We start from the raw sequence: 16,669 nt of genomic DNA, 5'->3' as shown, positions 1-16,669 counted from the left end.
TTATGTGGGTGCTCCTTTTGTCCAGGGCGCTTAGTGCGTTATGGTACATCAGAATAACAAGTACAAAGCCAGTGGTACCCTTTCCCAATCTGACGGATGTCACGTCATCGCTTTCCTATGTTAGCGTGACAAACTGTAAATAGGCCTCTCCGAAGATACACTAAATGTGCTGTAACGCCATCTAGCGGCGAGTTAAAACAATGTATATGTTATGGAACCCTTTTCCATTAGAATATATGTAAAAAATACATATTAAGCACATAAAAATCATCTTGTATGATGTGTCACCACTAGAGCCCATCTCGCCTCTAACAACTACTCCAACTACTACTCATCAAATCCAACGCTACGGTCAGCACAACAATTAAAAACAATATGTTCAAAATTTGAAAGAGAACTTCCCTACTCCGATATATAGTTGATATTATTTTTGCTGGAGGCAAGGTCCGCTGCCAGCGAGGACGAAGGCAAACTCGCGTTGATGCTCGCTGTTTAGTATTGAAATAGCGGTTAAGTTAGTAAATTTAAAAGCAGACCAATCGCCTTTCATACATAATTTAGTGGTAGGTATTCTGTAAACCTACCTGGGTAGATTCGCTTATCAGATATCTTCACCTCGCAGCAATACCTAGTTTTTATTTGTTTATTAAGGACCATTCACAGCAGTCACTACACTCTTTACTAAAACAATTTCATTATACTAAAATACTAGTAACTACATTTAATTTCAAAAATAAAGTAATAATTATTATAATTAAGAAGTTCAGCATACAAGAAAATAAATTCATTAAAAAAATTAATTAATTAATTGAATAACAAATTAAATAATAGTATTGTTCTGTTTTGGACTCAAGATATAATAACACTGCTTATATTACAGAAGTTTTGACATTAGATCCCGTTATGTGAATCCGTTAAATTATCTCACAGGTCGGCCTGATGAAAGAGAAGTATGACCACCGTCTCCTTCTGAAGCACCTGCCATCAGAGCTGCGCCAGTTTCTGGAACACGTCCAGCAATTGGAGTACGCTGACACACCAGACTACGCCATGTTGGCCTCTTTGCTGGAGAGGTGCTGCAAACGACGTGGAATCCGGGAGACGGATCCTTACGACTGGGAGAAGGATGTTAGTTTATTTTTATGCTATTGGTTGGCGGAGCATATGGGCCACCTGAGGGTAAGTGGTCACGCCCATAGACAATGACGCTGTAAGAAATGTTAACCATTCCTTGGTGGATTTTTTTCTTTTTTTTTATGGTATAGGTTGGCGGACGAGCATATGGGCCTATTGATGGTAAGTAGTCACCATCACCCATAGACAATGGCGCTGTAAGAAACGTTAACTATTCCTTACATCACCAATGCGCCACCAATTTTGGGAACTATGATGTTATGTCCCTTGTGCCTGTAGTTACACTGACCTTCAAACCGGAACACAACAATACCAAGTACTGTTTGGTGTTAGAATATCTGATGAGTGGGTGGTACCTAACAGATAGGCTCACACAAAGCCCTACCACCAAGTGCATTGAGTAATTTTACATAGACTTCGAGGTTTACTTACAGAATTATTTTCTGTGTCTGTAGAACTTAATTTCAACAATGATTTATGCCTACAGTTCACTTCACTTGTGTTTTTTATTGTCTATGGTACGAAATACTCACACCTCATTGGTTGAAATAAGACGAATCCTGGGTGTAAGACAAGCCTCAGGAATTATTTCGTCAATGAAGGTTTTGGGTTTCCTTCGTACACTATGGTTAAAGTTGACTTCGAAATTTACAGAAGGTTTTTTTATTGGAACGATTCTGAGTCAAAATTTGTCATTTTTATCACGTGATAGCAAAACGAGTATTTTGTTCAATATCGTTACCAGATTTAAGTTAAATTTACGCAAGGTTATTGAAAGTGCAAACCAGTTTAAACTGGTTTATACTAGTTACCCCAAACGTGTCATAATTGTTTGATGTGTTTGTACCAGAGCGCGCCGGCTAGCCGCGCTCGAGCAGTGCTGGCGGCTGGAACTGACCATCAGCCCTCGCCCGACCACCAACCTGACAGGGTATGTACCACTAGCGTCTCATGTGACGATAGCATTATCTACATATCAGATTCGTGTAATGATTTATATGTTTTTAATCATAAATCAACATATATAGAATTATTATAAAGCGATAAAGTAATTCAGATTTGAATTTCGAACCTGAGTTGACTTATGACGACCTCCGTGGTCGAGTGGTGTGTACACCGGTTTTCATGGGTACGCCAGTCTGAGGTCCCGGGATCGATTCCCGGCCGAGTCGATGTAGATTACCATTAGTTTTCTATGTTGTCTTGGGTCTGGATGTTTGTGGTACCGTCGTTACTTCTGATTTCCATAACACAAGTGCTTCACTTACATTGGGATCAGAGTAATGTATGTGATGTTGTCTCATATTTATTTATTCATTTATATAACACTGAAACAAATATAATACGTAATTAATTATAAAAAAAAAAATATTAAATTTTTCTGCTGACCGTACTAAGAAAATACTGTATAACCGTCAACAAAAAAAGTAAATAATTATAAAATGTATCTTGTATAGACACGTCGACGCCTCGAAACGGAAGCGACGACAGCGGTGGCGACGGACACGCAGACAAACTTGCAGAAGGAGAAAGCAGCCGAGAAGAGAGCGCAACCCGCCTCGCCACGACACGCACCGCACCACGTCAACGGATACGTGCGTACTGACATATCTTCTATGCTGATATCTTGACCGTTAACCCAAGATTGGACCCTGGATAATAAGATCAAAAACAGCCTGAAAATATCCCACTGCTGGGCTAAGGTCTTCTCTCCTTTTGAGGGGAAGTTTTGGAACATATGTTCCAGTGTGGGTGGGAATGCACTTGTGGCAGAATTTTAATGATATTAGATATGTTGGTTTCTTTACGGTTTCCTTCACCGCTGTGAACGCAATTTAGCTTGCAAGGATAAACTAAATAACGAATAATGTTGCTAAAAGCAAAGATGGCCCAGTGATTAGAACGCGTGAATCTTTACCGATCTTTACCAAGCTGAACCACTGAATATTCATGTGCTTAATTTATGTTTATATTCATCTCGTGCTCGGTGGTGAAGTAAAAGATCACGTGGAGACCATGTGTATCCAACAACCCGCATTAAAGTAGCGTGATGGGATACGCTCGAAACCTTCTCAAAGGATGAAGAAGCCTTAACCCTGCATAAAAACTCCAATATTGTGTCATTGCCGACCCAAAACATGAATCCGCTTCTGCCTTCAAGGCCTGTAAAGCCATTAAATTCTATGTTTTTCATTTGACAGTCGAACACAGACAAACCCACAGTCGAGAAGGAAGTGGAAGTAAGAACGACGCCCGCTCCCTCGCCGGACAGGCACGCGAAGGTAAGGAATGTTAATGACTAGTTTTCGCCCGAGGCTTTGCACGCATTAAGTGGTAAGTTATCATGTGTCAGGGTAAAAAAGTAGCCGTGTCCTTCACTGGAGTTTAAATTTGCCTCGTACCAAGTTTCATCGAATTCGGTTCAGCGGTTTGGTCGTGAAAGGGCGACAGACAGACAGAGTTACTTTCACATTTATAATATTAGTATATATTAATGTCTGACCTTGAAATTGATATACGGATTTTTTTCGTATTTAAGCTGTATTGCTATGGTTTAAGATGACATTCAAGATTGGGGGGGGGGGGGGCTTCAATATAGAACTGTGTTTAGAGTTAAAACAGAGAAATTCATGAATGGAAATTGATTTAACAGCTGTATGTGTTTTAAGCAACGAGAAGCGAGGTTACAGGCAAAAGAATACTGCAAATTTTAATAATAAAATAATATCCAGTAAAGCCGTTAAGTGACTTTAATCATGACCAAACAATGACCACTACCCACCCGTGACCACGAACGCTGTAAAGTGCTCGAAACGTCGGGATGATAAAAAAAATTAATATACGCGATTTAAATCCGTTAAAACTAGTTTTATTTCAATGTGTAATAATCGCGAAAATCTTAGACAACATTATGACCAAATAACGAACAAATGTATATGAGGTGGTATGTGAATAAGGACAAGTATGTGACGGCGCTACTGTTTCAGGAGACGAGCACGTCCGCCGTGACGGGGCCGGCCAGTAGGCCCGAGCGCCAGAGCGTGCCGCCCTGCAAGCCGCGCGCGCCGCAGCCCGGTACGCACGCACACACACACACACACACACACACACACACACACACACACACACACACACGCACGCACACGCTCACACACACACACACACACACACGCACGCACACGCTCACACACACACACACACACACACACACACACACACTATATCTCTCCGCGACCTTGAATAACATCTATTTATTTATTTACACACACACACACGCGCGCGCGCGCACTCACACACACACACACACACGCACACGCACGCAAACCTTTACCTCTCCGCGACCTCGAATAACATCTATTTATTTATATTGCCAAACTGTATACATATCATTACAGGACGTTGTCCCAATTCGATATTACAGCACCTTAAACAAAAATATATATGTATGTTATAATATAATACTATCTAAGTTGTATACGATATATTCCAAGCAGCGATTGTGTGATTATGTCTGCTATCAATGAGAGTACGTAACGTGCGCGTCAGTGGTGCGTCCTCGAGTGACTTTATTAAAGTTATTAATTTCGGGATATTTACCATGTTTTTTTTATTTTTTCACGAGACTCGTGAACAAGACATTCGTAGACGATGTCGAAATATCGAGCTCCACCGAACAAAAATAAAAAACATGGTAAATATCTCGAAATTAATAACTTTAATAATAAAAATAACCATGTTAGTTTAAAATCCTCGAGTGACTTGTATCTAACGCGTGTGATTGGTTACTTTAGCTGCGCATGCGGCGGGCGGGCCGACGCTACTGCGATTGCGTGTGGTAACGGCACCCCCCACCTGCGTGCAGGAGCTGGCAGCCGCGCCCTCTGCCCCCTCCACCGGTAGATATACCAACTCATTATACTCAGTACATTTCCGTGTAATATCATCAAATATCATCCCAATACTAATATATTATACAGGGTGATTGGTAACTCGACGTATATCCGTTAGGAGGTTATAGGGGTGACTATTTGCAATAATTTTAACTTCCATATGTGTGGTGCAAAAGTTAACCATTGTTGAGTTATCACGGTTTTTAGTTTTTCAAAATTTGTCAAGAATGCAACTTTAAAAGTTTATTTAAAAGAAAGTATCGATTAAGATATATTTTTTTCTGTTTTGTCCCCTATCACTTTCTAACGGATATGCGTCGAATTACCAATAATCCTTTATATAGGAATTATTTGACCAATATAATTATTCGTAAACTATGAACTTGGTTTATTAAAGTAATGTGTAAAAGATTTTTATTTCAGTTTCAATGATGTACTACAAACAGTATATCTGTATGACAATGGTGACCACAAGTCGACTAGATAGAACTATATATATTATTTCTATATCTAGTAATATATATTAGAGTTAGCTTACTTAGCTTGGTGGTAGGACAATATGAAAGCACATCTGGGTAGATACCACCCACTCATCAGACATTCTAACACCTAAAAAAGTACTATTCTGTTCCGGTTTGAAGGGTGAGTGAGCCAGTGTAACTACAGGCACAAGGGACATCACATCTTAGTTCCCAAGGTTGGTGGCACAGTGACGATGTAAGGAATAGTTAATATCTCTTACAGCGTCATTGTCTATGGGTGATTGTGACCACTTACCATCAGGTGGCCCATATGCTCGTCCGCCAACCTATACCATAAAAAAAACACAAGGGACTTAACATCTTAGTTCCCTAGTGACGTCTGTCCACCAATGACCATTGGGTGTTCCATTTGTGAGTCTATCTACCTAATGACGTAATAAATATACTAATTATGATTGTTTTATTACATCAGCCGATGCAAGCAGCCCGCGAATCGTCGCAGATGTGGATAGCATGCACTCAGACACTCACTTCAAGAGAGGTATACATTAGGCATTTATTTTTAAGTTGGTACCATATATGTATAGTACGACACAAGTTAGATGTAGCATCGGCAAAGTTCGTAAAACCGATCACATACGAATTGAGTGCGCTATCTCAAATTATCAGTATTTTTTTTCTCATGTGAATATGATCTTTACGCAAACGTAATAAGGTGTAATATCATATGACCTAATATATTCGTCAATTGGACACGTCGATTTACACGCACTCGCTGTCTCGGGTTGAACTGACGCGAGAATCTACAGCGACGAATAGCGTCAAAAGAGTGTTATTTCTATAGGTTGTGTGAATCGGCAGTAATCGGTTTTATTAAATTTGCCGATGCTACATCTAAGTTGTGTCGTAGTATACTTGTTAAACTACCCTCAAGTTGTTATATCAGTGTTGATACAAGTATTTGAAAACTTTTGTAATCTCGTTTACAGGCGCTCGTCGCAATGCGCGTGCGCGAGCTGACCAGAGCTACACGCAGTTCGCTGTAATGGACGACGAGAACGTGTCAGCTTTGCAGCAGGTAAGAAAGGGGAAAAGTTAAGGGCTGATCGTGTAAAATGCTTTTCAAGGTCAAATGACTCAGATTCCGTCTTACCGACAGAGACGAAAGATCTATATGTGCATGTGTTAGAAAGAGAAAGCGAATGTAATTGATTTTTTAGTTTAGAGGAATGTTTTTATTGTGAATATTATTCTTGTTAAAGGTGACGAAAGGTGGCGCTCTAACACTAGTGTCGCTGTGGAAGTCTCAGTTCGATGATTCTGAAGAGACCACAGATAACGAATGGAAGCAGGAACAGCTACAGGTAATTAAAAAAAGAAATAACTTCATAACCAGTAAGAAAAAGTTTGACAATCTGTGGCGAAGTATTGTACTGTTTTTGACTTCCGGCTTCGCTCAGGTGCAATATATAAATAAAGAAAATGATATAACATGAATGCTATCTATATCCTATAGCACTTAGACACAATGTACTTTCCAGAGAAAAAACTGTGCCGTAAATGCATACAGGTATTAAAGTAAACAGTTAGTAAAGTTACATATTCTACGACTAAAATATTTCACATCTGTGTATCTCATATTCTTTGGCATATATCATGTATAAAAGTCTAAGCATTGCATATGTAAAACGGAGTGTCTGTCAAGTGCGTCACAGTCCGTATAATAGGCTATTTGACTGGTTTTTAAAATCCATTTTATACTACTTAGTAGAGGTTAAGGAACCCAGTAAAAGTTGATGTTTTAATTTCTAGTACATATTTGCCGAAAAATATCATATTAAAAATTCCATATTTAAATAACGCGCGAAAACGCTACTTGGACAATATGGCGCTGCAATGGAGTCGGTGACGTCACTCTGCTGTATTTTAATTTGTGGTTCATAGAGAAAAGCAAGGTTTACAAGGAAGTGACTTCATCATAAGCCCGGCCAATCAGGAGCGTTTTGTGTCACGTGGCAAACGTTTGAAGTAATGCATTTTTATTTATTGATTTTTGAATAGATTAAGTATTATTTTCAACTTTCGTTAGTAAATAACCACTTTTAAACTCATAATATACACTGATTACAATTATTCACAATTTATTTTTCGCATCGTCAAATAGCCTATTGTACCGTCTCGTTAATAAATCGTGAACCAGTTAGTGATTTTCATTAACAAGACTTTTAGAATTGGGTCATTAATACCGGTAATTACTCTCTATATACATACAAACAAACTTTACCTCTTAATGTTTAGTAATCAGTACAATTTAATTGTAATTATATTAAGAGTGAATTACAATTTTCATTACATCACCAACGTCATTATCTGAGCTATTAATTTAGCTAGCTTTGACGACCTCCATGGTCGAGTGGTGTGTACACCGGTTTTCATGGGTACGCCACTCCGAGGTCCCGGGTTCGATTCCCGGCCGAGTCGATGTAGATTACCATTAGTTTTCTATGTTGTCTTGGGCCTGAGTGTTTGTGGTACCGTCGTTAATTCTGATTTCCATAACACAAGTACTTCAGCTACTTACATTGGGATCAGAGTAATGTATGTGATGTTGTCTCATAAAAAAAAAACGTGCTGATTCCACAACTGGAGTGTATTAAGTGAAGTCCACACATTCGCCAGTCGCCGGAGCACCGCAACACGCGCGCCACGTCGGCCGTATCGAGCTGCTCCAACGCGCCGCGCACGCAGCTGCCGCTCACGCACACGCAGCCCACGTTGCCCACGCAGCCCACGCCGCCCACGCAGCCCACGCAGCCCACGCCGCCGCGCGTGTCGCCGCAGGTCAACGCGCCCAATGAGGTGAGTCGCTCCTTACTACAGTTCAGATAACTCGTTATGGCAGTCTTAAATTTTCGCGAATATAACACATTTAAATAAAACTAGCTATAACGGATTTTAATCGCGTATATTAATTATTTTGGACATCCCGACGTTTCGAGCACTTTACAGCGTTCGTGGTCACGGGTAGACTCAGTCTTGCAAGACTGTAAAGTGCTGGGAAAGGGATGTCCAAAATAATTAATATACGCGATTAAAATCCGTTATAGCTAGTTTTATTCAAATCGTTATGGCAGGGTAAGCCGCTTCGTTACGTAACGCGTTACAATGCCAGGCCATCTGGCCTCTCATTATCTCTATATGGTTTCGTAACGCGAATGTTAAATTCCGCAGACATTTCTAACTTTGCCGGTAGAAAAATCATATTATTCGATACAAGATTTTGTAGATGATAAAATTTACAGTTAATGCCTGTTGACTTCCAAGCGGGATATGTTAATTTAAATAATTGTATTTAATTAACATGATTTTGTATTTTTTAAATGTTAAAAATAGAGTAACTCTTGAGTTTCTTGCCGGTTCTTCTCGGTAGAATCTACTTTCCGAACCGGTGTTAGCTTCACTTAATTGTTAAATGACGATTAAAAAGTTACAAGCACTTTTCCCACTTGAATAAAATTTATTTTGATTTGATTTGGCTTGCCTTTCTCTCATGCATACGACAGCGGTAGTCAGGCTCCACTTTCCGAGTTTAGAGAGGTGTTTTTTTTTCTTTTTTTATAGTATAGGCTGGCGGACGAGCATATGGGCCACCTGATGGTAAGTGGTCACCACCATTCATAGACAATGACGCTGTAAGAAATATTAACTATTCCTTACATCGTCAATGCGTCACCAACCTTGGGAACTAAGATGTTGTGTCCCATGTGCCTGTAGTTACACTGGCTCACTCACTCTTCAGACCGGAACACAACAAATACTGAGTACTGTTATTTGGCGGTAGAATAACTGGTGAGTGTGTGGTACCTACCCAGACGGGCTTGCACAAAGCCCTACCACCAAGAATTTTCAAATCCTGGTCGAGCTAATAACGTGTTATTGAGGTCTTCAAACGACATACGATACTCCTGTACCTCAGAAAGCACATAAAGCTGTGGGTTAGTGTGTGAGTTACTACAGACACAATTGGCAACTAATTATCCTATATCTTAGCTGTGAGCTAATAAATAAATAATAAATAAAATAAATATGAGACAACATCAATTTGATCCCAATGTAAGTAGCTAAAGCACTTGTGTTATGGAAAATCAGAAGTAACGATGGCACCACAAACACCTAGACACAAGACAACATAGAAAACTAAATGAAAATCTACATTGACTCGGCCGGGAATCGAACCCGGGACCTCGGAGTGGCGTACCCATGAAAACCGGCGTACACACCACTCGACCACGGAGGTCGTCAATGGTGAATTAGTGTGATGTTAGGAATAGTTATATGTTACAGAAGTCGGACAAATACAGGGTTTTGAACCTATGACCTAGACATCTGAAACTAACTAGCCTTAAGACCAATAAGGCAGTTACTTGTAAATGAATATGTCACTAATGTAATAATGGTTATTTCCAAATAGTTAGAAAAACCGGAAAAGACTGAGAAACCGGAAATAGCGGAGAAGCCTCCTGTGAAGAGTACGAAGTGTTGCTTGCACAGCGCAGGCATCGACGCCTTCCCGAGACTGCAGCCGGCGCTGCCCAGGAGTTGGACGCTGCCTGCGATAGGTGAGTTCGAATTTGACTGGTAACAACAACAACAACAACAACAACAACAATCTGTATTTTTTTTTAAAGTTAAGGCCTCTTCTTCCTATTAAGGAGAAGGTTGGGAACATATTCTGTTTTATTGACTAGCAAAAATAAGATTTGCAAATTATTTTCTAGGTCCATCTATTTGATATTCAGTTGCTTTCAGTACGGTCAGCAAAAAAGTTCGTAATGATATTCGAAGTATATATTTAATTGTATAATAAAATTAAACTTATATACAGACCTTAAACTTATATACAGAGTTAGTCTTTTGGCTGGTTATTTCACATCTGACTTATTTTTAAAGTGATATTTATATTTTGACAATCAGTCAGCGAATGTAAAGTAAAGTAACAACCTGTGCATTTCCCACTGCTGAGATAAGGCCTTCTCTTCCATTAAGATTTGGAACATATTCCACCACGCTGTTCCAATGCGCAAGCACCACTATATATATGTGCTTAATTTGTGTTTATAATTCATCTCGTGCTCGGCGGTGGAGGAAAACATCGTGAGGAAACCTGCATGTGTCCAAATTCATCGAAATTCTGCCACATGTGTATTCCACCAACCCGCATCGGTGGAACATGTTTCAAACCTTCTCAACGGGAGAGGTCTTAGCCCAGCTGTGGGAAATTTTGTCTTAAATTTTCGTGATTACACATTGAAATAAAAGTAGCTATAACGGATTTGAATCGCGTTTATTAATACCCGTGACCACGAACGCCGTAAAGAGCTCGAAACGTCGGGATGTTAAAAATAATTAATATACGCGATTCAAATCCGTTATAGCTAGTTTTATTTCAGTGGGAAATTGAAATGCTGTCGTTGTATACAATATACGTAATTACACCAATAACGAGCAATTGTCGAGTGGGATCTAACGTGGGTTGGGTGCAGGCGTGCGCGTGCGGCAGCTGCGCGCGCCGCTTTTGCAGCAGGCGTCGTTCGACGACGGCTCGGGCGGCGCGCTGCGGTACCGCCTCGACGTCATGCGCGGCGTGGCGGCGCGAGACCCGCCAGACGCGCCCGCGCCCCGCCCCCGCGCCGGCAGCCTGCCCGTAAGTAACCCCCCCCCCCCCCCCCCACACCTCCACACCCCCACCACTCCCAGCCGGAGAATGTTCTATCTGATTGCTAACAGGTCGTACCCGTGAAGAGTATACTGTTTCAGAGAATAATAGACTATTTTACTGTCTTTTAAAATTAATTTTATTTTATTGAGTACAGGTTAAGGAATCAGTTAAAATTGTTTTTTTTTTTATATACAGGGTTATTTGTAAAACATTAACAACCTCGCAGGGCTAGATTAAGAACATCATAAATAACAACTTTTGTTTTATGACCTTGAACAAAACTAAATATTTTTTCCAAAAAAACATTTCCAAGTTTTTGTTGCACTCTCTAACATTTCAATATCCTTCCGTGTTGCGTCATTCATATTTAATAATAATAGTAAAAACCCTCAACGTAATCACGTGACTGGCTCGCTATTGGCCAGCGGTTTTCGGAAAGCGCGTAGAAGGGTTTCGCGCCGCCCACACGCTTCGCTATACGTCTTCGTATTATCAGTTTAACTGACACAGCGACGCGCAAATGTTTGCAGGATGTAACAGATTTTGTTCCTCTCGTGGCTACGATGACGAATGTTTATCATAGTGTGAATGTTTGTATTTTATGTTTACGTCCGGAATTAGGATTCCCGGAAATTTTTACTCTGAAGTGCCGAGCAAAAAGTGATGTTCAGTCTCATGTTCCAATTTAAACACTTGACTAATTAATTTGCAAAAGATTATTTAGTTATTTGGTATTCGTATAACGTAGTAAAGTTAATTATTATTTTATACCTTTTCTTAAACTATGTACCTAATCTCCCGGATCCTATCTGATAATAGGATCCTCGACTCCTGATAATGAGACCGACTGTTAAGTATACTTTGAAATAAAAAAGAATTTTCATAATCGGTCAAACCGTCTTTGAGATTCCGTAACATACCTACCTACATAAAAAAGTCCCGACAAATTAAAAACCGCAATTTTAAGTCGTTTAAAAAAAGCTATAAAGCTAAATGAAAGTTAATTACGAACAAGAAAATAAATATTTCTCAATTTTAACAATCTAAGTTAAAATAAGGTACCTATTTAATTATTTATGAACAAAAGACAATATGATTATTATCAATACCTAATCTTTTTTTTAGTAAAACTGCTTGTACTACTATTACTTTACTTTAATTTATCTTATTCAAGGTAAACTAATGAGTTATTTAATCGAACAATAACTAAAATCCGATAATCACAATAAATTAAAAACTTGTCAACATTTGATCTGGCCGGCCTATCCATCAAAAGCCGTAATAATATTAATCGTGACTCATTATGTAGGTACATAGGTAAACCACAACGCCTTCATACTCCTACTTATCAAAGCATAAAACTGACCGTATTAAAATGATAAAAGGTTAAATCGTTTTGTTTAGGCACACGGCATGTTTAGATGCCTAGGTACGTAATTTACGTGTATGACTAATGTATTCAACATTTAACTATTTCTATAAAGTAATATGACACACGAATCTATTAAACATTAAAAACAGGCCATCAACTTGAAATTCCGGCTACCAGAACCAAGAATTAGAAGTGCATTTTAAAATTTTTTTTTTGGGAAGAAAGGAGTCAGTGTTATTAATTTACATTCAACAATAGAATAAAAACAAATAAGTTTTATCAAAACAAATTATTTTTCAGTTTCAAAATAGTAGGTATCTTTTCTATCCATCTATCAGAATCTTACTGTAAAGACAAGGCTGTATGGTCTAGTATCATTGCCTATATCCAATCAAGATAAATTAAAATTAAACCCTGCAATGTGACATTTATGTATTTGTTTACAATTTTTTTGCAACTTTTCGGTCTTGTTTTACGAGTTTGTTTTATGAATCATTAGTTTTAGATTTAACAGTTTTTGCAACTTACTTTTAGTTGGACTACTATTTTGCGACATTGCTACTGACCATTGCAAATTGAAAGTTTAGTTCTTTCCACCATAAGACAATTAAAAGGAAATTAAATAGTAAGTATGTTTATTTCTCTGCTATGTTTTACATTTTTTAATGTAATCTTTTGTTGGGATATTTTTTAATATTAAAGTGTGGAAAATTTAATTCATTCTTTATACCTAAGTTACCTATGTAAAATTTTGCGTATTTTGTGATACAAGATTAAATGTTGTCTGTTACTTTGCACCTCTGTACAGATGTGTACAAGACCTTGTTGATCTCCCTTAAACAATTTTAAATAAACCAATCTATTTAAAATTTTATAAATGTCATACAATTTCTATTCTCTTGACAAAAATATTGAAGAGAAAGCTCATCTTTGTGCTCAACAGCTTTCTTTATTGTTATTTCCTATGGTTGTTATTGGTATTCCTTTCTTTTAGTAAAATAAGTTTACATTACTAATACAAAGTAAAATTAAATTCTTAGAGGAAGCATAAATTAATAATGTTATTTTTGAATTGATAAGACAAAAAAATTAACTAAATTATTAAGCATGTAATTTAACTATTTTTATTTTCTTTTAGTTTGGAATTGAATAGCAGCAGATGTATTTGCTTAGATTTAAAATGTGAAAGTAAAGTCCTCATTTAAATAAAACTATTTTTATTTTGCATATGTAACTTTTTGGTATTGCTAATATTGAAATTAGAATTCAATCCAACGCCTCTGATGAAATGTTTGTTTTATGAATTCCACAATACATATTTCAGAATGGATTGTATTTTCTATCCAGTAAACTTCTGTTCTTTAATAAGTCTCATAATCTCTACAGGTAGACAACTTATCAAAAGTTGTATATCAACCATGCTGGCAAAGAGCTGATCAGACCAGCTGGGATTGGGTACCTCAAGCGAGCTAGACCAGGAAACTATCAAACCTTCCTGCAAATTTTCAGAGGAAAATCTCAATTGAACATCAATCATAAGAATAATAAAATTATTTTATTATACACAAAAGGCCTTGTTTTTTATTAATCTTGGTATTGTATGTCCCTATGGTATTTAGTAACTGTATTAATATGACTCAATATCTTTTATTCCTTTCTTCATCTAATTTGTTATAATAATATTTTTGTATAATAAATTAAGAACTGAAATAATTTTTTTTTAAACAAAAAACAGACCTTAATTTAATAAGCTTTAATTTTTATGCTTAATATTATTACATTCTTGTTAAATTTTACATTCAATTGTTTTTTTTTACAATTTATTATGAACAAACTTTATACAAAAAAACCTAAGGGCAATATTTTTATTATTCTGACTGCCTCATTTACAAAAAAAAATGCAAATATGAATTATACAATTAACTTAAAAAATATGATCTTAACTCTGTTAAACTGATTTCACGATGGAATTAGGATCTGGGTATAAAGATTCTTCTCAAGTTAAAAGACAAACTTAAGTTTTAGCTCATTGATTTTGTTTTAACAAATTAAAAATAAAACAAAAACATAATAAAATGATAGTATGGGTTTGGAACCACACACCATTTAGAATTGATAGTTTTATGGAGACCAGCTAGTTTGTGAGTATCGCGTTTAGGTAATGAGAATGACTTGTCTGTTTGAACGCTTAATTGATACTGACTTGCTTGCTTTTATATTTGCTTAGGAATGTGAAACATACAATGAAATTATGTTAATGTATTGGTGAACCTATACAATGATGCTTATTTTAAATTAAATTTTATTCTATTGTACCTCTAAGGGTTAAATCCCGGGGATGTCTGTGTGTATTCCGCACATATTGTTCTATGTAGTCACCTTCACAACCTACACATAATCCACACCTAAAAATTAATTGTTCATTCACTCTCGATAGCACTTGTGAGTTTGACTTAACCTGGTCGAAAGCCCAAGTGATTTTCTCCACTAACATTTCACGGCTTGTGATTTCACGTCCACTATACACCAATGTTTTGACGTGTCCCCATAAATAAAAATCTAATGGCGTGATATCCGGCGACCTAGCGGGCCAGGCACGAGGTCCGCCGCGCCCAATCCAACGACCAGGAAAATTGTTATTTAAAAAATTCCGGACTTCGCGAGCATTATGCGCTGGCGCTCCGTCATGTTGATAATACATAACACGTAAATCAGCGAGGGGTATATCTTCCTCTAAATCTGGTAGTGTTTCAGTGAGGAAACGTAGGTATGTTTCTCCATTGAGTCGCTCCAAAAAGACAGGGCCTAGTAAAGTTGAATTTACAATTCCTGCCCACACATTGACGCTAAATCGGTGTTGAAAATGATGTGGTCTAGTTTTGTGTGGATTTTCATGGCACCACAAATGCTCATTGCGAGAATTGAACAAACCGACTCTGCCAAATGTTGCTTCGTCAGTCCATAAAATAGTTGGCCTCTCGTTTAGCACCCAGTTACAAAACGCAACTCGCGCGGGTTTATCGGGTTCGTTTAATTCTTGGACGCGAAGAAGGTGAAAGGGATATTTCCCTTCATTGTGTACAACACTCCATGCGAAGTATTGCGATACATTAAACCGCCGGGCTGCATCGTTGGTGCTCGCTGCTGGATTGGCTTCGAAGAACTCCATGATGTCTTCTTCCTCTTGAACTGTGCGCCTTGGCGGACGACCACTATCTCTTAAAGGAGAACGGAATTGGCCGTAATCGCGTAATCGCTGTGTGGCAGCTAGCATTGTCACGCGGCTTGGAGTAGGCACATTTGGAAATTTAATCGCATATTGACGACATGCTTCTGAAACGTTGTCATCGCATTTCGCTAAAATGCGAACCATTTCAGTATATTCGATATTGGAATATGGCATAGTGAACTTATTAACTGAAATCAACGGACTGTAAACTGAAATTAGCAATAAGAGCACGTTGCGCGGGCACATCAAAGCGTAAGACTGCGACGGCGCATCAAAGCGTTAATTACGTCAAGTCAAGCGTGTTAACTCCGCCCATTTTGTGGGTGGAGCTAAAATCAGACTATTTTAACTGTTTTTTTTTTCATTGCCGTATAGAGTTTTTAACATTAGAGAAATCAATTTTAATATTTTTAATTTTGTATGAAAGTAAAAATTAATGAGTTATGAAAAGTCATAAAACAAAAGTTGTTGTTTATGATGTTCTCAATCTAGCCCTGCGAGGTTGTTAATGTTTTACAAATAACCCTGTATATGTATATAAAAATGTCAAAATAAAAATTCCATATTTAAACAGCGCGAGTAAACGCTACTTGGACCATGTGGCGCTGTCACTTGCCTGTATTATAATCTGTGGTACATATAATCAACAGACAGACGGCAAACGAGGTTCACAGGCAAGTGACGTCATCAAAAGACCGACCAATCAGGAGCGTTTTGTGTCACGTGACAAACGTTTAAAATAATACATTTCTTTAGATTTTCTAATAAATTAACTACCATTTTCGACTTTCGTTGGTAAATAATGATCTTTAAACTTATATACTGATTACGATGATTGATAAT

The 16,669-nt window shown here is 37.8% G+C and overlaps 1 protein-coding gene across 1 annotated transcript in view; it reads left to right on the top strand.

Moving 5' to 3' along the window:
* Window positions 1-16,669, top strand: part of LOC124541847 (tau-tubulin kinase homolog Asator) — a 98,973-nt gene that overhangs the window by 72,548 nt on the left and 9,756 nt on the right. Inside the window, exons 12-23 of the mRNA XM_047119756.1 lie at window positions 931-1,128; window positions 1,985-2,065; window positions 2,592-2,729; window positions 3,336-3,416; window positions 4,122-4,209; window positions 4,926-5,030; window positions 5,979-6,047; window positions 6,496-6,584; window positions 6,769-6,870; window positions 8,186-8,365; window positions 9,978-10,125; window positions 11,050-11,210. Of these exons, the coding sequence (XP_046975712.1) occupies window positions 931-1,128; window positions 1,985-2,065; window positions 2,592-2,729; window positions 3,336-3,416; window positions 4,122-4,209; window positions 4,926-5,030; window positions 5,979-6,047; window positions 6,496-6,584; window positions 6,769-6,870; window positions 8,186-8,365; window positions 9,978-10,125; window positions 11,050-11,210 (1,440 nt within the window). The remainder of the gene's footprint in view (window positions 1-930; window positions 1,129-1,984; window positions 2,066-2,591; window positions 2,730-3,335; window positions 3,417-4,121; window positions 4,210-4,925; window positions 5,031-5,978; window positions 6,048-6,495; window positions 6,585-6,768; window positions 6,871-8,185; window positions 8,366-9,977; window positions 10,126-11,049; window positions 11,211-16,669) is intronic.

The sequence above is a fragment of the Vanessa cardui genome, chromosome 29 (genome assembly GCF_905220365.1).
Source record: "Vanessa cardui chromosome 29, ilVanCard2.1, whole genome shotgun sequence".
Taxonomy (NCBI): Eukaryota; Metazoa; Arthropoda; class Insecta; order Lepidoptera; family Nymphalidae; genus Vanessa; species Vanessa cardui.
The sequence above is the reverse complement of the archived record's forward strand: the minus strand, read 5'-3'. Positions and strand labels throughout refer to the sequence as shown.